Genomic DNA, 22,846 nt, shown 5'->3' with positions numbered 1-22,846 from the left:
CAAGCCTGTGCTTTGAATATTTAATATGCACGTGCTCTCACTAAATATCATTGTTATATTTATTATTATACCAATGACAATTCTATCTTTTAATCAATGTGTTTTTCATAGTTTCACTCTGTTGGACTTTTCTACTCCAATTTCTAAGTAATTAGATGACTTACTGCTCAGTTTAATGGATTCACAAAAAATCTTTTGTAGAAAAGTGGACTTGAGGACATGGGAAAATTTCATTTAACAGCTCCTGGTTTACCGTGGCTACGCCTACAGTATCTTGTCCTGTGGCCTGACTTCTTCTACAGAAGTTAAATGCTAAGTTGTTTATCGATTAGTGGAATGCACTTGACTAAAGGTGAGCGGATGGAGCTGCACATTTAGACATGCAAATGGTGGGGAGGTGACAAAAAAAGAGGGTTGGGGCAATGATTTGCCTTGCAAAGCACACCCATCTGCCCTTTCGATGGCTCATTGGTTCCCAAGATCAGGTGCAATCTGAACTGGAATCATTTGGATAATTGACCTTCTGTGTGCATACATTAGAATAAATTAATTTTGATTGGCCGTGCAGCATTAGGAACAAAGCGGGAAATGTTGGCTCTTTTATATTCAGTTGCTGGTTTGTTGTACCCAGTCTCTGAGGTGATTATGTATGCCATTCCCCAACTATTATGCATTTCTTGAGTTTAATAAAATAATTCTTGCTCTGAGCAGAGTAGAGCTCAACACAGCAAGAGACAGAATTACGCTCAGCTTTTTAGGTAAAGCTTTAGAAAAAAGTATCCACGAAAATCTGAGTGGGTGGATGTGAGTGTATAAAGATTGTCCGGTGTGTGGGTGGCATTTTTTTAATTTTTTTATATCAATCTATTTATCTGTGTCCATGTAAACATGGTAAAGAAGAGCACTCATGTCTGCCTCACGTGGCTTCTTTTCCATAAGTGACCTTGCTATTCCGGTGAAAGTGTCCATACTGTGTCTGTCTACACCAGGCACACGGCTCTGTACGTCTCATTGCAGTCTGATGGACAGCCATTAACCCTTGCTGAAGGGGTTGAGGAATATTTATGTCTGCCTGTCAGCAGTGACACGACACCCTCTGGGGATGAATAATATGCCTGCCCTACACTGGCTGCAATTGTTGAATCCAATTCATAGCAAAGTGGTTTGAGTGTGCATGTCAGTGGGTGGCTGTGTGTGTGTGTGGGCTGGTTTGCGGTGTGTGTGAATGTGTTGGTGTATGTAGAGTACATGTAAGTGCATGTGTGGGTTCAGGGGCATTTTGATACCCTGACGTGAGCAGCAGGAAACGAGTTGTACATCCCTCACTGACATCTGACAAAGCTCCCGCTCACCACAGAGGTCTGTCTCTCCTCCTCACTCTGCGTCATGCATGACATCGCTTCAATGCCTTGTATCATTCTCTATCCTTTTCTTTGTATTGATCCGTATGCTTTCTATCACCTTGAACATCTTTATAATGCAATTAATGCCAGAATTAGAACTATAGAGAAATGATGTGTCTGTTAAATAGCTAGTAGAATGGTACAGGATGTGTAACGTCTGCAGTTAGTAGAAACCTTTAAATTAAAAACTGAATTAAACATATAAGTTCAGAGTTGAAAATAAAAGGATAGCTTGAATATGTTTATTGTTAGCCTAAAGATAGTCCTATAGCGTAAGACAGTCTCTGAGAAGTATTGTTTGAAGAGCCCATATTAAGCAAAATCCACTTTATACTGGTTTTGTAGCAGTTATATGTGTTCCCCTGGCCTTTCTCTGACACCCGGAGGTGAAAAAGGTCTGTTCGCTACCTTAATTGATTGCTTCAGTTCTTTAAGATTGTGTGCCCAAGCTGGTCAGTTGGAAGTGCAGCTCCACTTGACGTCAAGAGGCAGCTAACTCAGAGTGACTCCACCTCCCGGTACTTTCTTATACTCCCCCTGGGCCAGTCTAGAAAAACGCGAGCTCCGTCCGCTGAGATTTTTTCCGGAACAGCGACAGTCAAGCAGGCCAAGTGCGAAGTTATCGGCTGCAACAAGCAGCATGAACATTTATTTTCCCTCCCTTCATCTGAGCCTCGCAAGAGACAGTGGCTGGAATATTTTCGAATATTCGACCCCCCCCCCCACACACACACACACACACACACACCTCTCTCTCTCCCTCTCATGTCCGTCATTTGACATGAGAAGCGGCGCCGGAGGAGTGGCAACCGGTCGTTTTAAATCCCATACTGAAAAACAGCTGTCCATCATTTAAAAGTAAAATCGTGGACTGTAATGAGAATCCGTACCGGAGAATGTTGTAACGGTACTCATCACAGCAGTACTGTTCAGTTAAGTCCTCATCACGGAATGAGAGCACATCTGAACAAGGACGAAGTCTCCTCTCCGGTGTAAAACCACGTCAGTATTCTCTGGTACCGCTTCTCAGTCCACACCGTGCACAGTTTGCGCTGCACCTCAAGTTCACCTGTTTTTTATTTGATAGAGTTACTTTCTGATGGCTGTAGGAAAGATGATAGTCTCATAGTCTAGGCTATTCAATTTCTTTTCAATTGAACAACAATTGATCATTCATTCGATCATTGCCCATCCCTATTCACAGTGTCAACATTAGCACATGTACCTGTAGTGAAAACCACACCCTCTCCCCGTGACGGGTGTGGAGTGGACGTGGTTTACACATCTTATTTTCATTTCAAGGTGCAGACACAGAAACGGCTCGTTCTCAGGAGAGCTCTGGAGAGCTACTTTTAGATTGCTGAGATTTAGAACTGCATATTGATTTGGGGGCAATATGCTACGAATACAATGTGGTTGGACCACTTAGACTTATGTGAAATGGTTGAAAAACAGCATAATATGGGACCTTTAAGTCAAAAATTGTAAGGACAGACTGTCTTCTTACTGGCCAGCATGCACTGGGAGATCCATAATATATTAAACCAATACATTACAGGAGCAATGCAGTTTAGTGCTGTGTGACCCACAGTCATCTTTAAGGCAGGTGTACCTGTAGACAATGCAGAGGATGACTGTACTTACCCCCAGTCTCTGATGTTATTAATTTAGTTTTGGTGACCATTGATTCCTGTCGGTCACATGATTAATAGAAATAATGTATGAGCACTTACTATACAATATCATTTCTATACAATATCATTTCTAAATGTATTCTACTTGCTAAATACTTTTATACCCCATTTCTTTTGCAGTAACTTCATGTACTGTATTTGCTAAAATCTTTGTAAGAAGTTACAAACTGTCCAGCCATTATCCAAATGAGTAGCTCAAAATTGTTGCAGTGTCATCCTGACTTCACTTAGACCATATGCTCACAGCAAGAAGCTTTAAAAGCAGCAGCCATCACCTGTCAAGCCTTTGATTGGTGAAGGTTGTTGGGCTGCAGACATTGTACTAATGACTAATAGAATAGACTTTATTGTCATTGTACCAGTACAATGACATTACAGGGGTGCTCGGCCCACACAGTGCAAAAAAGCATATATAATTCAAAAACAACAAAAGGGAAGCACGATGACATACACTATACAATACAAAATGAATAAATAGACACAAATGTGCAGTGTGTGTGTGCTGGGGGGGATCAGTGGTTGTTGGCAGATCTTATGGCCCATGGGTAGAAACTCTTGTGGAGTTTTGTGCTAATGCAGATTTTCAAATTAAACCACATAATCTAAGGTGGGATATTGAAACTATTTTTATATAGAATTTCCATTTTCCTTTTTTTTTTTAGGACCATGATATTAAAAGCATCAACATTTTCATCATGATGTATTATTCAAACAACACAGACTACACTTCCCCCCCTAATTTCTGAAACCAAGCTAAAAATCCTTGAACTGATATGCTATCCATATTTTATATTCCAGGGCACCCAAGCGGCTCACCTGGTAGAGTGCATACTGTACCATAAAGGCTTTAGTCCTTACTGAGAGAGCCAGGTTTAAGTCTGGCACACAGCCCTTTGCTACAAGCCCCCCGCCCCAGTCAAGCCCCAGTCAAACAGTGTTTATTTATTCTGTACAGCAGAATAAATGAGCAGCATGTAACACATTCATAGCATGCTCAGGACCAGCTTCATTTGAACTGTCCACCGCTGTCCCTAGTGTCTGAACAGGCCTTTCAAACCCTTCAACAACAAGGTAACCCCCTCCCCCCGCTGTACCTGCAAGCCAACACCATGCGCACCCTGCCTTCATCTCCATAACAAAGGGAGAGGTGCGACAAAGTATATTTTTTAGAGCTGACCTTCAAAGTCAGCGTCCAGGCTTTCAGGCACCACAGGTGGATTAAAAAACACATATGCACTTTTAGACACACAGTCAGGAACACTAAGAAAAATCGAATATATTTATTTTTCTACTCTAAAAATAAAGTAAATTATTTGTGGGATGACATTATTAAAGTCATACATATTGCAATGCTGAATAACCTTTCACCACTCTATTATCAGAGTTTTATAACAGAGTGCCAGAATTGAGCCGGTAAGACAAGAGTACACAGAAGATGAACTACATTACTAAGCGCATCTTCACAGACATATTCAGTCTGGCCTCAGGCAGTAAGCAGTTGGTCTTCAATTCAAACTGTGTGAAGATTAAAGCTTGCCTTTTTATATGGGAGTAATAATAATGTAAATGATGGCTGCATATTTTCCCAGCGTATTGTTGGAAATTTGTTTAGGCATACTGTGCTTTTTTTGAAAGTATTGTTGCGTTATTAGCATCAGATGCATGACTGTTACTTGTGCATGCCATGTGACGCTATGTGAAGAATGCCAAAAACTCAAACACAAATGAACTGTATATAAAAAATCAGAGGGCAGGTGAGAGAGATGCGGTGAGTCCAGTGGCACCATTATATTTTGATACAACAGCACTGACTTGGAGAATTCTTTGATGACCACTACAGACACCTTCTCCCAGCCAGATTGCCTCAACACTGAAATTCTCAGCTAACTTCCATTAACAACTGGCAACAGTTAGGAACACGCATGCTGAGCCTCACATGCAGTTTGTGACCACAATCAAGCCTGTGCTGTGCTCACAGCATGGGTTTTCCATATGACAGGATGCAATTGTAAAACATTGGCACCAACAATTTCGCTGGATTTTGCCGTTGTTTACTAAAGTGATAAACACCATTGTATCTCCTGTAACTGCTTCACAACACTAGCTTCCCTATGGTTCCTTTAGCAAACAGTAGGGGTCCTATCTGTTTGATGACAATAAGTACAGCAATGAATAAGTGGAACAGAAGTCCCAAGTACACACATTGAGTCTGTCTGTTTAACACAAGATATGGTGTGATGCAAGGAAGGGACTGGCATGGTTTAACCCTGATTCCAGACATGGTCAAAGTATAACTAGACAGTATTTATCTAGTGCTGTAGTCAAAATGGCCTAGCAAGCTTGTGTAGTCTAGAAAAGTGACTCTTTTTTAAATTTTTGTTTGTTTTCTTTTTCCTTTTTTTCTTATTCATTTAATAATACTCCAATACAAATTCACTGCTGCTTCTAATCATTGTAGAAGACGCATTATAACCTTGGAACCTTAGAACCATGTTCAGCGACAGAGAATACTTAGAAATAACCCCTTTAAAGTCAGAGAGAATAATATGTTCAGTGACATAATAAAAGCAGTGCAAAAACAGAATTGGAGAACCGTCAGAAAAACAAAAGAAAATCTTCCCTTTCTCATTTGTGCTGCTTGTACAGAGGATATTCAAAGAAAAAAAAGGATTGAAAGGAGAAAAAAAAACAAATGTGGGTAAAGTGAGGGAGGCATTACGAAATTAAACCCTCAGTCACGACACACTGCGCTGTTTCGCACCATTTTTGTCAGTTCTTGTTTAATTAATATTATTTGTGCCACTCACACCTGTCAAACATGTTAAAAATAATCCCAATGGGGAACGCCTGACAGTGACTGGCAAAAGGCAAACGATTACTATCATTAATCACCACATGCTGTATGATTTTTATCTCCCGACTGTCACCACCAACTGGTGTAGACTGGAACGTACTTGGTCCCATTTGGTTGAATCAGTCATTACACCCAGATGATCAATTTATGTGTACCCACCTAAAATGACAGTCTGGGCTTCATTATCATTATCATTATTATTATTTGGAATCGGAGATTAATTTTGTGATAAATCTCCTGCCAAAAAAAACAAAGAGATGTTCTCATTTGGACCATGTGATAAGAAACCTGGTGCCTACTCCACTAAAATGTCTCCCTTGACCTGATCCATAACACCACATGTCCTCCAAACAGCCCTGTCCAATGACTCTTCACCCCACATAAAGCCTGCCCATGTGACATCTTGGGAATTTGAACGTGTGAGGAACTGTTATTTTTTGTTAAGCTTGTTATATCCCATTGAGTCGTTGCACGTGATATTGCGCTCAAGTAAAACTGACTCGGACAGAACCCCAGCGTGTAGTGACTGATTGAAAGGTAGTCAGTACAGAACGCTTGGTTGCACAAAGCTGTGATGCAGCTGTCATGGCCCATGACCCTACTGCTCAGTCACAAGAGCTGGTGAACCTGAAGGCGGTAAGAACCATCTTCAGGATCCATTCTCTGGTCACGTGGCTCCTGCCAGATCTCACCTTTCCTCATGTCTCTCCCCGTCCCCTCCCTCACTCACCCTTTGCACAAACCTCCTTTGCTGAAAGCAAACCCATTCCTGCCTTGATTGGTTTCTATTCTTTGGCCTGTGAGGAGAAATAGAGTCAGAGGAGGGCTGGAGGTGGGAGGTGGCTGAGTGCTCCTCAAGTACTCTTGGCCAGGGCAGATGTGAGAAGATTCAAGGATGTGAATAAATGTGAGCAAGGCCTATACTGATGCACAGTAGGGTTCAGGCTGTAAAAAGGCACTGCACTCCTCTCAGGACCCGAGAACCCTTGATTTGTAGTGTATGTCTGGGGCAGATTTTGATTTGGTTTGAAGAAAGAATCACTTAGGCAATAATTGTAATTTGTTTTATACAAAAAGAATTAGAATAACGTGTCCTTATTCTAAAAATGTTTTTTTATATTTCCGTTTTTTTCTTTAAAAATGAAACCAATACAAAGACACATAATGGCTCTAATGGCACATGTTAACAAGAGCAATTAGAGTATGTAGATTGTGGACTGAGTTTAGTGGTTACACCTCTGTGTCCTCTACAGAAAACCCTGTCTCCACAGGAATCGATCAGGCAGGTGTCGTGCTGCCTATTGCGGTAGGTTTTTTACTGTCAAGTGAAACTTCAGATGCCACTGTCTGTCAAGAGGTGTCTTCACCGGTGACATGGCCAATCTTTGACATAATGCTCAGTCTGTCTCTCCACACTCCCAAGAAAGGGCTGTCATGCTTCAGCAGGCCGGATAATTATTTCCCTCTTATCCCTCCTTGCCAGGGCCAATCCTAGTCTTCAATAGAAGCCAGGGACCGCACCACTTCCCATCACCTCTCTCCGTCTCTTTTCTTCTCCATCTCTCCTCTTCCATCTGTTTCACTTCACCTCACTCTGTGACTTCAAGACCCTCTTTTCCCTCAGTCTGTCTTTGTGTCATTCTCTTTCTTGTTCTGTATCCTCTCTAAGAATAGATTTGCACAGGCAAAATAGCTCCGCAGTTTGACAGAACTGATGCTCAAAATAGTTGCGTTCCATAAAAGATTGCCATATGAGCATCTTTATTTCATGGCTTGCATTAGTCATTTGATGTGGTCTATACATGTGACAAAGATCACATGAAATGTTGCTCTTCCTTTCATCCATAGCGTTATCACACTGCTGTAGAGGCACAATGACACGGTGTTTCAAGGAACGAAATGCTTCCAAGAAACTGTTGGCTGCGTCTCAAGTCTGTGATAGGTAGTGTTAGGTTTATCTTTTGTAACGTGGCGGGATATTGCTTGTTTGTTTAGACTGTGTAGGCAAGGCTTTATTTCTTCATTTTTGTCGTCTATATTTAAACATACCAACAATGCTCTGCAGTGATAATTTGACACCACAATTTTTATTTGTAGCTTGTGTGTTAAACTATTCCATCAGTTTGCAAGGGGCCTAGATGTACTGTATCTCATTCTCACATTTCTTTTGGCCGTCCCATGAACTAAAGTATATTTTGGGTAGTTAAGTTGACTCCTGTTTTGTTTGGACGTAAGCTGACAGGTAGATGCTGTTCAAATCCAAACAAAACAAATGTTCAGACTCATACGATCCTTCCAATCACTTCGCTCCTCACCAGCAGCAGTCCCATCATTCTAAGATGTATGATTAGAGCCAGCAGGACCGTCTTGATTTGGAAGCTGTGCATGTTAACCTGTGGCCCCAGGGCCGAGCGCAGGGCCCCCAGCAGATCGAAAACAAATAAACAAGGCCTGCCAGAGCAGGCGGTGACAGTACAGGCTGTCTCTAGTAGATAAGGCAGAACAATAGCCCTTAATAGGCCACAGAGAGACACACACCCATCTCCAGCACTGCCTTATTCTACTCCTATCTGCTTGCTGGTAACAAAGGAAACAAGATTTCCCTTTTCTTTCTTTCCTGCAGAGAGATTAGCAGCGCTTAACAGGGGTATGGGCATGAAAATGTGTATTTGAGTGATAATTCAGCAACGCATGCTCAACCCGTAACAAGGAGCCTTGCAGAATGAGAAGGAACACAATGCTTGTATTTCCCCCTGGGTTGAAACTTTGAGGAGAAAAGTACATCATGTTTGTTATCATCAGTCTATGAAAGGAAAATGACAACTTTGTAAACATGTGACTTTTATTATTTTTCGTCATGTTCCAGTCAACATGGATGACCATGGATTTATAATTTAATTGTTTGATGTTAAGAAATGGTAGTGTCCGTAATGACAGCAAATACGTTCCGTCACATATGCACTGAGGCCACATTTCATGAAAACACACTAAGTATATACAGAGGTATAATACTGGACCATGTGAGCATGTCAAATTGTCTGGGTTACATTTCTTTCTTGTCCTAAATGCATTTAGCGGGGCGTATAAAAGCAGGCAGAAAAGCCTGTTTCTCCCGTGAAGGCCCTTTTTTGACTTTGACTCAAAAAAGCCTTGGCAGGATATCGCAATGCCAGTAGCAACGATTGTATTTTGTAAAATTTGAATCATTTCACCGTCACCCAGGTAGAAGGCACCAGCTCATACCGTATCACTGCCTGAAAGAACACACAAAGATCCTCTAAGAGAGCAAGCTGGCACATTATACCTGATGCCTTTATGCTGAGCTCTGATGAAAGAAATCCACCCTGCTGCCAGGTTAGCTCACCTGAAATGAATGCCTTTAAGGAAAGAGCCTGTACTGGGTTCTGTGACAGGAGGTAAAACGCTGCAGAGTGTGATGTTGGAGATTTCAGACGGATTGGAGTGTGCAATGCAATTTCATACCTTAAGGCTGGATTTCTGCGATGCTGATGAATGGAGCAGAGCAGGGTTGGACGTTTGATTGTAAAAGGCATCAAAGAAAGGAGACTGACCGTAAATTTGGCTCCCATTATTTTCCAGCCGGTTCATCACTGCTCATTTTAACCCCATACAGACAACTACCTTGCCAGAAAAAGAGCCAATGTCTTTTTTGTCTCTTAAATATAAGAAAATGTCCACTGTGTAGTTGCGAAAGGCGTTGTTGCCCTGGATCTGTGACTTTTTATTTAGAATAGGCAGAAGTGAAAGGAAATATCTGATTATTTTGGTTCTTGGTTTGTACAGGAAAAATAATATCCCTTAGGCTGTGCGCTTGCATGTAAACCTAAAACAGAGAAATTATGAGGAAAAAAAAGAGAGAAAAACTTACAGCGAAGTACAACTCAGTCCACGCCACATCCATATTTCTATAAACTGCATTTACTTTTGTGCCAAGCAACATAAATCATGCCTTATGTATCATTAATATACATGGGTGTCAATAGGAGACGCATGAATGGAAGAAATATGGTTCTTCCCAATAGAGGCAGAGTTGAAAAATGGGCTGCAGAGGGGCGAGGACATAGTCTACCATAGTGAGGCTGCAAAAAGCCGTCTGAATCTCTGCTGCCCCCCAGTGGGGACCAGATAATGTTCTCTGTGTGTGTATGTGTGTGTCTGTGAGACCATCAGTTGAACACCGTGGGTTCATGAGGTCCGTGTTCATGTAAATACATTGGTATCATCAAGCTGTGGCACAATGTCGTATAACTTGAGGAGCTGTTATATATTGATGGATACAGTCCGCTGTATATACTTTTCCCTTTGCATATTTGTTACAGATTCATACCACTTTGTTGATACATACATACATCAAAGGAAAACATTGTTTGAGCTCTGCTGTGCTTTTACATTAAAATCAACATTTTAATTTCAGCGTGAAGCCATTTCATTCTATTGTAGATCAGTTGAACGGGTTGAAGCTAAAAGATGTGAAGTTTATTCACAGACTCAGATCCAGAGGTTTGTTCAATAATATTTAAACTCCAGTCACACTTCAGTTTTTTTTTCTCATTTATTATTAATTCATTTATTTATTGGCTGTGTACAAATTCCTAGTAGCAGCAGCAGTGTTGGCCTTGTCCCCCCTGCTGTTGATTACACCTGCACTGGGCAGCTGAGACACTGACACTCACCTGCCTTAAGGCACATGCATACAGAAGCCCAGTGAACTGCAGACCACACCTAAGGGGCTGTCAGAGGAGCTGCTTCATATATGTCTGAGGTTTGAGAACCAGCGAGCCAGCCTCGTTTCACACCTCTTTCTTTCCATCTGCCCATCTCAAACTGTTGAACTCTGATGTCTCTCCGCTGTCTGCCACTTTTCACACATGTACTGTCAGGTCATCGGATAGACTACATCACTACTGTAGTCTTTAGAAATTGAATGCAGTGCTTCTTTGTTTTTCTTCTGTACATATTTCTGTAGTTGAACCTCACAGTTGGAAGCTGTTATCACCCACAGTCATACCCGCTGGGTTTGCCAGTCAACACTTGCGAGTCATGCACATCGTTCATGTGGTGCGAATGTGTATTAGAAGCAGCATCCTGTCACTTCTGTTGTATCCGTCCTACAGACATTGATAAGAAGCGTAGATACCTGGAGTTTTGACTCCTATTAATAGCCATTTTACAGTAAAGGAGTATTATAGGAGGTTACATGAAACTCAGTGTACTTGAACTGAGCACGGTACATTTATTGAACTAAAAGTAAACATTGTTAGGATCATACATTAACCCACAGATGAAATGAGCTGTAGCTAGTTTCATCTGATCACAATAAAAGGCTGAAGAATAGAAAACAAGTTTATAACACAACATATTTTCTTTGCTAAGTGGCAGAGAGATGATGTTCTCTGATGTTTCTTTCTGTAGGAATATCATCAAAACACCTCATCATGTATTGCTACTTATGTAATCTTGGCAGCCATGATTCATCAGGTTTTTTTTATTTGAACATTTGAGTTGTGTTCAGTTGCAGTGTGATCCTACTGCTTGCCTGCCTTTTCCCGTCCTGGTCACATCACTGCATGACACACTTAATCAGCATGAAACAGTTCTGCGTGTTGACCTAACAGCTTCCTCAATTCTTTGCATGGCGTTGGCATCTTTATGCCGTGGCTACATCTGTGTTTGCTTTGCAGCTTGTCTCCAGGTCTTGTGTCACTCTGTGCTGTTTGTAAGGAGATGCTAATTTGGATAGCATGTAGAGGACAATGCCATGGCTGTCGCTCTGATAGCAATCCAAGTCCTTGATCTTCTCTCCCTGTAAACATCATTACCACACACTGAAAACATACATATTCACAACAGGCACGCACACGAGCACGGGCACACACACACCCACAAGCTGCTCATCCAAATCGGCGCTAACAGATTAGCAGTGATTATAAACAAACATGGAGGATTAATCCTGTGTGCTCTCAGTCTACTTTTCCACTGAGCTAGCCAGGGTAATTACCAAGTGCTAGATTGTTAGTGTAATCACACACACACACACACACACACACACACACACACACACACACACACACACACACACACACACACACACACACTAGCTGCCTTGCTTCACTACTTAGTGATATCAGTTTCGTGCTCATTTTATAAGAAAGTTGAAGATATCTTTTGCAAAGAAACTGCAGCTACACTGAACATAAGACAGACAGAGAGGTAGTTCAGAACAACTGAACATGTTCAGAAGTCAAAGGTTTGCACTCGCTAGCTATTAGGGAAATGTGGACTTTGCAAGATAGCAGGTGAATTTGAATTACAAGGTCACTGGCAGTGTGGGAACTGACTATTTGATCTGCCACTGTGTGTGTACCTGATTCTATTTTATTCTTTTACCAGGCAGTCTGATTTCTTTTTTCTTTTTTCTATCCACACACGGTATGTAAATTAGCTCTAAAGGCTAAATAAGATACATTGCTCGGCTACATCAGAAGGTTTGAAAACCAGCCAGGTGTGCAGCTTCTGTTGTTTGTCATTTCACCACTTCCCACTGAAATATTGCTTTATTATTTGGTTCCATTGCTGCCTCTTTCACCTGATGCTGCCCTCTTAACATTAAATGGCTTTCTTCTGCCTCCATTGCGACACTGTTATATCGCCTCAGGGTGTATAGCCTCTGGGCTGATGACCTACTGTATATAAAGTTGTTGGTGAGGCTGCTCTACTGAATTTTTTTCCCACTGGGATGAGATTTAAATCTTGAAACCCTAACCCTTATTTAATAAAAGAGTGTTTACAGCCAAATTGGACATACAGTATATGATATGAATTAATCATCAATAATGAATCAATTATTAATGAATTTCCCTTTGGGCATTAATTAAAAGTAATTTGTATTCGTATTTGTACTTATCTGAATGTCATTATGAGATTTTTTCAACTTTTTATGTCATTGACTCTCATATGGATTGACATGGATAGGTTATTATACAATATGTAACAATCTACTCAATATTGAGTTTGCATTTCTGCTAATCCTTTGTCTCTTTTGTCTCAGGTGGAGGCCATCCTTGTCAACATCTTTGGTGGGATCGTCAACTGTGCAATCATCGCCAATGGCATCACCAAGGCCTGTCGAGAGCTGGAGCTCAAGGTGCCACTGGTTGTCAGGCTTGAAGGTAGGAAAACTGCTGCAATTCACACACACACACTCACACAACGCTCACACACACACACACACACAAATAAATCCCTCATTGACCTCTCTGACTCCCACTCATGTAATACACATGTGTACACCACCTTGCTCCAAATTACAAGCCACTGATCTCCATATAGACTGTTTTTTAAGCACTTAACCTTAATGAGGATTTCATGATGCTGGATGATGACACTGGCTATTAAAGTTATGCAACCAAGCTCACACCTCCCCCACCTTTGGGGCTGTTTGCTTTGAAATGCCCCTTTTAAACAAATATCCTGCTATATCACTGTGGCAAGTTATATCTAAGTTTAAATGCACAGTGGAAACGGCTCACATCTTTGTTAGTAACTGGCGGTGAATGGTCAAGGTGAAAGCATTACACTCTGCTCACGTAACACACCTGCAGCTGACTGAGAGAGAAGACAATAATTAGGGGCTGTAAAAGTCCCAAAACGCAAGCTGAGCGGGAACATGAGGGCAAAATAAACTCAGTGAGCCACCACCAGGAAGATATCGCACGGCGTGTAAAAGTGAACTTACAGTGGGAGAACAGGCAGGAGTGGTCATCATAACTAGTTGTTACACTGTGTGTCTGTCCAAAAACCTTGTACAAATAAACCAGAAGGAACCTATGTATATGACAGCTTGCAGTAGTAGGCCACAACAGATTCTTTTGTCATGTGTTAAATGACCTAAAATGAACAATGCATGCTGACTACTTGGCAACCATTAGCACATTGTCTAATGTCTATAACTGTCTGTGACTATAATCTGTTTCCACTGTATCCAGTGTTGAGGTGAAAAATATATCCAGTATATTACCACTTACGTGTAAGTGTGTAACAGCAGGCACCTTGTTTCAAACTTTACAAACCATTGTATTACTGCTGCTGTGCTCTCTGGAGCCTATCCATCTTCATTGTGGCCCATTGTTCTAGTAAGAACAGCGGCGCATTTCTCATACGTGTCACATTCTCCCGCACCCGTCATTAGCGCCAGCCAGAAAAACAGCAGAGACGGCCCTGATTGGCTCACCTTTCACCTGTGTATGCTAATGAAATCTGCCGAGTGTGTGTACGTGGTGTGTGTGTGGCAGCAGTGACTCCTGGAGGCGTAGGGCCAGTTGGTGGTTAGCTTAATTGTCAAGATCCTGCCGAGTGGTGTGTCCAGAGCATACAGAAGGGTGTGTGTGTGTGTGTGTGTGTTAGCCCTCACCACCTCACTGTACTGTACTGCATGTCCTCATACACTTTGTAAGAATGGTTTGTAGGTCAGGCCGTGTAAGCTGTTTCCAGAATGCAACTATGCAGAGAGGTATCGTATTGCAGTATGGACATGTCTGTTCAGAGGCATAGGGTGGCAAATATCCAAGTGTCATATTTTTACCTCTGACAGTAAATACATAAATATAAGCAGTTAGAAATCAGTATACTCATCCACAGATTAAAGGTCAGATAATTGGGGCAGAGACATCCAGATGAAAAAATGTCCTCACACACTGCTGACTTGTTTAGAGTTCTTTAATTCTGCACAGACTTGAAAAATGTGACCACAAATGACCTTCCTCAGGTTAAGGTGAGGCTCTGAACAACTATCCATAAATAACCTCTATGATACAACGTGATATTATAAAATATGAATATGAAAACAAGATGGATGATTATTATCTTACAACTGAGTGATCACACAATGCATATGAATCCCAAATCTAAATTACAATACCAGAACTTAAGTACAGTAAATTCATATACTGAAGGAATAAATGGAAATGAGCTTCAAAAAAAGAAAAAAAAAACTAGAGCACAGATGTGCAAGAACTATTTACTGTCACACGGAAGAAACACTTTTCACAGTAAATAGACTGTGTGTTATAGCTCATTAAATTAAGGAGAAAAAAATGGTTTAACAGAAGATGAGATCGGTTGATTGATTTAGAGTTTGTTTAATTCTCCATAAAGAAATGACCAAAGTGCATGAGTCTTAATGCAGCGGTATTGCAGTGTAATATACTCAACATATGGCTACTGAGTACACAAATTTGTAAACATTAAATATTGAAGACCATAGACTGGAACACTAACATTTTAAACATTTTGGATGTGTTTCTGCGTCGAGACTATAAAGTTTGTGCAGAGTTAAAGAAGAACTGAGAACAAGTTAGTTGTGTGAGTCATCTGCTATTTGCTTCCTACAGTAGCTGTTATCCAACACCTGCAAAAAATTTATAGAAGTGCATGCACCTCCTAATGATTTGACGGTGATCAACACCTTTAAGAACGTGCAATATTGTTTTCACTTTTCCTCTTTAAAAAGAATGTTCTCACAGTGTGTTTTGTCAGAAATAATTTCACACCTGAACCAAAAATGCAGTTTTAACAAGGACATGCGTCTGTGTGTGGGGCTTAAACGCAAATCCCACTGTTGCTGATTGAGCGCGCAGCTAAAACTTGCAGTATATTAAAATATGCCTCGTGGCTGAAGAGCAAGAGCAAACCCACCGAAATGTGTCACCGTCAAGGCGCCGGCTAGGTTGGCAGTCTAAACAGATCCTTAATTAGTCAGCACGCATGGCTCATGCCGGGCCATGCGACTCAACCTGACTCGCAAAAAGGGTTGAGTCCAGAAGGTCACTGCTGGTGGTTGGTCCGACCACGCTTTCCTGGCCCGAGCCTAATCCAAGCTTTCGCTGTGGGTCATTACATCCTGGGCTGCAGTCTTCTGGAGAAGATTGGTTCAGAATCAATCAGCTCAGCTTGCTAGGCTGACCGCAGGGCAGTGAGAACGGCCCAGCGCTCTTCAACAGGATCAGGATGGATTAACTGGCACACTTTTAATTGGGAAGCCTCTTTTCAAAGGCCTGGGCTGATTGCATTGGTGGAGAGCTATGTATTCCCGTATGTGGACGACAAGGGCCATGTGGTCTAGATGCTGATAGGGATGAATTAGTTGATGGGGTTTGCATTGGGTATTTGCTGTGAGCTGAGACAGATTCTAGCTAAAATATGCTGCGCTCGTGAACTACAGCATTAGTGCAAATCTTCATCCTTTCCAAATTGTTGCAACAGATAGGAAGTAAAGACCCTTATACACTTGTTTAAGGTGACAGAAGAAGAGATACCTGAGGAAGTACTGCACTGCCCCCTTTTGCCACAGTGTGTACATGGACATACTGTAATGATCTGTGAAGATGCTGTGTGCCGCTGAGGAAAAAATCCCCCCTTAAACAGCCCTCAGGGTCCAGGAAAAAGGTGACCGCTTTCGCTTAACTCTGTTCCCCAGCCTATTGATTTACTGAGCCATTTCACAACTGTCTGTCAACCAGTGGAGGCTGTTTTCTCCTTAAAAGGAGATCTGGCCATTTTTTTCTACCATTTAATTAAAAAGAGACGCGAGGTCCTCTAGCAGGGTTGAGATGCCTCCTTCAGTTCTGACAGTGTTATTATAGCTTAAATAGCCATCTGCTGCAGCCACACACACACACACACACACACGTACACGTACACACACACACACACATGCATGTAGGCACGCAGGCATACACATATATTAAAATCTACACACACTGCCTGCTTTTGACACCAGATTTTAACGAGCACAATGAGTTTCTGTAGCCTTTATGACTCAGAGAATGAATGCTCTGAAGTGAGGTTATTTGTTACTACAAGGAGTTTCTTTATCATAGTCAACACAGATGGAAAACTAAATAACTAGATGGATCTTATAAACTGTCAGTGTCACTGATGCTCTTTAAATACAATGTGCTTAGCTACAGTGTGTATCTCTCTTAAACAACAGTCTCTAGACAACATAAGAAACATGAAAACTCTGATTAATGACTGGCTAGCACATCAAAGGGGGAAAAAACTGCCTGCATGGTTCAGGAGTATCCCGCTCGGTGTTCAAATGAGAAGCATTTGAAGTTTGACACACAGGACGCAGGAGGGAGGAGCAGAGCTGATCCACTTTTGGCTGAGAAGGGAAAAAAAGTCTCACTGCTGCTGATTATGGTGAGGACTAACAAAGTCGGAGCAAGTATGATGCCATTCAGTGATGAAAGGAAATGTTTTTTACACCAACTATTTAAAGTAAGGGACAGTAAGATGTCAAAGCACTGGTATTATCTGTCACATCTCTTCTTCAGTATGAGCTTTTATTATTGATAGTTTGGAATTAGATTTGGGGTTTTTTTCATATTTAATCAGCTGCCAATCACATCAGCCCACATCAGCCAATACATGTATGTCTGGTTTCAGACTTGTCTGGTGTCGGAGGTGATATCAAGAACAGAGAGAGAAGAAGTGGTGAGCCTGAACGCCTGGCATAAAGCCTCAGCAAATGGTCCAGATACATGAGGAAGATTCTCCTTCATCTGTTACAAACCAGCTTGTTTCATGATCTGCACTGCTGGCCACATAAATATTAAGCTCTTTAGAAAGTCTTCCACACTCAACTCTTGAAAAGCTCTATGATTTCTTCCCTTCTTTTTTTTTTTTGTCAGAAACCTAATGAAAATACTGCCACACAGGTCCTTAACTCAAGGCTGTGTGACTTTTTTTCGGAGCACCAGCCACTGTGGCCAAAAGTGACACTTAGAACAGAATAATGGGCCCTTCTCACACAAGACATTTTGACATATCACAGTTGGAAAAGCAGAGGTGTAAATAATTAAATTAATGTTGACTCAATTATTGTTCACGCTGGCTCACTGTCACACTGTCATGACTTACCACTCGAACAGCACAGAGCACATTGTTGATGTTATTAATAACAGCTGTGCATTTCTTCCTGTGACAAGTCAAAATGTCTGCTGTGAAAAAAGCTCCAGGTGAAAAACTCAAACATAAAGTAACAAGAAGAGAAGAGTCTCGCTGTCAGAAAAGCAATTAATGTCAATTGTACAGTGATATTTTGGATAAAGTTGGCTAACGTTAGCTAACTTTAGCTTCGTTTAGCTGCAGGCTATGACAGGAAAAAGAGAAAGAGAGGGTAAAGAAAGAGGAAAGGTGTGTGTTTTTTCATGAATTCAGCTTTTCATCTGTAAGAGGGAGTTTGTTTTTATTTCTGTTGAGAAATGACATGTGTTGCTTTAAGAATATTCAGTTCAGAGCTGCCCGTCGACTTAACACACGACTAGAACTAGTGTAGCTGTCGATGCGTTACCAACCTTTACATGCTTTAACTTCTTTACCATATACATAACGTGCACGTCCTTTAGGAAGTATCATAACTAAAGTTCTCCTCTCGTCAGATCTCGCCTTCAGTAAACAGAGCATGTGCAGGCAGAGTAAGTCACAATTTTAGGAACTGCAGCGTCAACAGAATCCCCTCAGCACAACTGTTTGGCACAGCCCCAAGCCTTATTATCCTGTTGAAATATGGTGGCCTGCAATTGACTCACATTAAAGTGACATTTTCACAATAGTCACAAGTACGGCTGCTAATTAGAGCAGAGATGCGACAGGAAATGTGTCCTGAAGTGGCAATATATCACAAGGCAAAATACTGAGTGCTGCTTAGTCTTTTGTTGTTTTGGCGTGAACAGTGTGTTTAAAGCCTCAGCGCTGAGCTGTCTTGTAAGGCCGGTCAGTTGATCCGTCGCTCAGCAGTTTGCACAGCTTTCAGAGCTGTGGGGAAATGGTGTTGACGGGGAACTGGGACTGACGTGAAAATCCAACAGAAACTTGTTAGGAAACAAAGCTCAGAGCAGAGAGAGATGAAATCCAGAGATTTCATATGTCCTCATGCTGATGGGTGACCACATCCAGCTCTGGAAATGTCATCATTTGTTTTTACACCTTTTTAATGCCAATTTTTAAAGCTAATTATATGAAATTACCATTCAAAATAAAAGTTATTTCGGCGTGTGTGCCTATCTTATACTTGATACCGTATGTCCCTATCCAGGCTGTGAGTAGGTCTCTGGCAGCACCTAGTGGCTGCAGGTGAACACACACATATTCCCCCCACACATACACACACACACGTTCACACACACACACACCTAGTGGTATTGTATCCAGCTGGGCTCTGTCCGCACTCGTGCTGCTGTGAGCTATCAGTGCTCCCTACCGCTCACAGTGGAACTACAGTCATCTCACACACACACATGCATACACACACGCTTACCCATATGCAGAAAGGGACCCGCGTAAATGCGCGTCTCTTTTCTCGCACTCCCACAGATGTGTGATTCCCACCCCACACATTACATGGATAACACAGGTACCACAGATGCAGCGCTGTATAAACAGAGCACACAATGTACCTGCTCATGAATATTTATGGAATGAACAAATAGCCAAACTGCATGTGTTGTTTATTTTAGTTTCAGAGCTATATACACTTTCCATAGGCATATTTGTCTTTTCACAATATCTCTTGCATTATGTATTTGCTGTGGTCACATATGGCTGCCTCTCCCAGAGTTTCATCTCCTGTTGTTTCAAGTTTGTTGTGTCGCAACTTTGTTGTAATCATCCGACAGATAAGCTTGTCAGTATGATAATATGGATCGGTAAATCCCAAAGAAGTTCACAGGTCAGCCTATAGAATTTAAAGCACACGGCGCTGTCCCCGTCTCCTCGCTGTGAGCAACAGCGTTGTCAGTAGGGACTATAAATTTGAGTGAGGACGCACACACACTGGCAAAATATTCTATGGTATCTAATGAGAAAATGACGACAGACACACTATCCCCAGTCTGTGTGCCAGGGCAAGGTCTCTTCCTGCTCTTATTCTAATTAATTACATTGCAGAATTGATTGTTTGGAGTGTGAGCCTGCAGAAATGTGTTTGGAATGACTTATTATCTGGCTGGACAAAAGAGATGAAATATTAGGCGTTAAGTGGCGCTGGTAATAGAATTCCTCATGAAAGGTCTATTGATCAGGGTGGCCGGGCCTCCGGAGAATTCAGACATCATGCAGTCTTAATTACACGGCAGTAAAAAGAGCTACGGTCAACCTGTATGTATCTAAGCTCTGACACACACACACATACAGTACTGTACACACACACACATTAATGATGCCAAGTATTTAACAGAGAGTTGGTAAGAGTGACTGTGACAATCGCAACACATACTTTTAATTACACACACACAGCAACAGTGATTTTTATTTTTGATCAATCTGTTTATTAGTTCAACAGATATGTCGAAGACACTTGCCAAGTGTGTGAAGATGAAATGTGAAAACTAGATGCCACAAGTTTACGGGCCCTTTGGTGACTTTCACAACTTTCAGTGCATCAACATGAAGATGGAAACCATCATAAAAACAGCAAAAAGTCAAATTTGAGGAGCTGGAACCAGTGATTTTTGCTTTAAATACTGTAATAATAATGTAAATTTGTTCTTGTTTAATTTCTATTGATCGACTTATTTTGTACTAGATTATTTTGTTTTTTATGTAATTGGTTGATTTTTCTACAACATTTGAAAAGAAAACAGTTTTCAGTTTGGTCTGATTTGATGAAACATCAGAAACCTTTTCAGACAACTTTTTTTTTTTTTTGTCGAGTGTGAAACCAGAAAGGGCCACAGTGGTTGGTTAGCTGTTTCTTCGCTGCAGTGAGGACGAGGCGATTCTGCTTCATTTGACCTTTTGCTCTGTTGCCGTCTCGCCTCCTTCTCATTCACTCTCCTCTCCCTCCGTGCGTCCTTCCGTCCAGCACGGCGCCCCCTGCCCTGTGTTGTGACAGGCTTGTCAGGTTTGTGTTTGGCTGCGCAGTGTGCAGCGCTGGGAGGCAGCCAGTTCACTTTGTAGAGCCTCGGGGTTGTGCAGTGTCGGCGGGTCCCTCTCCCTCTCCCTCTCTCCCTCTCCCTCTCTCCCTCTCTCTCTGCTTGGTTGCGGGCCTGTCGGGCCATGGGCACCTGCGTACCATCCAGCACCTGCTACCCCTGACCTCTGTGCAGCCAGGGGAGCACACACACGCGCACTCTCACACACACACAACACTCTGCTCACAAATTGCCCTTTTGCCTCGCTGATGTAGTTCACAGACAAAGCTGCGTTTGGATCAGCAGTTGAATTTGCCACCGCTCACCCATAACTCCATCCATCTGTCATGAGTGCAGAGTGATTCCTCCAAAGGAGCTCTTTGTCTTTCACACAGCGTGGTTTTTAACATCAGTGCAGATGGTGGATCAGGTTCAACCTTGTTACGCCAGTTGTTGGTTTTTTTTGTTATTTTTGTGGTTGCATGTTGTAATAACAGCCTTCTCTTGTCTGTGTCTGTTAGGGACCAACGTCCACGAAGCCAAGAGGATCCTGACGGAGAGTGGCCTGCCCATCACGGCAGCAGAGAACCTGGATGATGCCGCCAAGAAAGCAGTGGCCGCCATCAAGAAATAGAGAAACCTCAGTGTAACCTCACCACACTCATCACCCGTCCACCCATCACTATCACCCATTACAGCCTCACACTGTTGCCATCACCATCACACATTCAGACCTCTGGAACGTCAAGCCTTTGCTCTCATGGGCCTTTATTGTTTTAAGTTTTAACACTAGCTTTCAAATCGTACTTTATTTGCCAACTAAGTATCCATACGACTGGTTTTGAGATGACCCATCACCTCAATGCCTTACCTTATTCATTTTTTACACTCATCTGTGTGTGTGCAGTGTAAATCAGCTGCTCCATTCATTATTTTCTGTCAATTCAATGCAAATCCAATTAGGATAAATCACTCACATTCAGGTTTGTTATTATTTTATATAATGAATATGACATTTATCATTTTATAGAACATCTTAAAGCTCTTGTGGGCTCTTTCAGAGATTAGACAGGGCCCAACACTTTGTGCATTCCATTCCAAGGTGAAAGATGTGACTTTAGCATATTAGAGTGTTTGTTGTATTGAATATGAATTAAGAAAGCCATTTTCCATTTTCACCTCCAGCCTTGCCACAAGGCACTTGAAAGGTAAAGTTTCACTGCCGATGGGCTGTGAAATCATTTGATGGCTCATAGCTGAAGTGAAAGGCAGCGGTTAACTCTGCGTGAACCTGTTAAGTTCAGTCTGTCAGTTAGTTCACATCGACTAATCCATCCAAAGCTCCATCTGTGTCAGTGGATGGGGATGGGGTGGATGAACCCATGCTGTGAATTTTGTATATCATGTCTTATTTGTTAAGTGCTACTTCACTCTATGATATACAGTGTTAACTGCATCAATCTGTGCCTATTTCATGAAGGCTAAAGAGTTTTGTAAACTGTGTTGCCAACTCTCACAGTCCGTCTTGGCAATAGTTTCATGAGAGAACGCAATCAAAAAAGAAATATATATAATAATACTTTTTTATTATCATGAATGTATATGACAGAATATCTTGGATACAGTGTAAAAACTGTGTATATAATTTGAGAGATTAAAAAGATTTGAGACAAGTGATGTGTCAATTTGATCAATTCACACACCAGAGTTTTCGGGAAGAAAAGACAGATAGAAATAAAAATTCAGCCACTGCACTGGTTCCACTGGTGAGAGTGACTTTGCAGTAGAAATGTAATGTCAGTGGGGAAAAGTTGACCCTCAGCAGTTTTGTTCAGTTGTGTGCCCTGGAGCGCACACACTACTGACTAACCTGAGCAAAGGAAAACAGCCTTGAGATAACCTTTCTATGCCTGTTCCAGGTAATCTCACGTCATCTTTGTCAACATTACTGTGCTTCTG

At 41.7% G+C, this 22,846-nt stretch overlaps 1 protein-coding gene across 1 annotated transcript in view; it reads left to right on the top strand.

The window, feature by feature from the left end:
* The window catches only part of suclg2 (succinate-CoA ligase GDP-forming subunit beta), a 91,955-nt gene extending 69,395 nt beyond the window's left edge, over window positions 1-22,560 (top strand). The window contains exons 10-11 of the mRNA XM_083971005.1: window positions 13,021-13,141; window positions 21,409-22,560. Of these exons, the coding sequence (XP_083827131.1) occupies window positions 13,021-13,141; window positions 21,409-21,521 (234 nt within the window). The 3' untranslated portion in view covers window positions 21,522-22,560. The remainder of the gene's footprint in view (window positions 1-13,020; window positions 13,142-21,408) is intronic.
* Window positions 22,561-22,846: the final 286 nt, after the last annotated feature.

Source organism: Trachurus trachurus, assembly GCF_905171665.1.
Source record: "Trachurus trachurus genome assembly, chromosome: 5".
Classification (NCBI taxonomy): Eukaryota; Metazoa; Chordata; class Actinopteri; order Carangiformes; family Carangidae; genus Trachurus; species Trachurus trachurus.
This window is presented reverse-complemented; position numbering and strand designations above follow the sequence as displayed.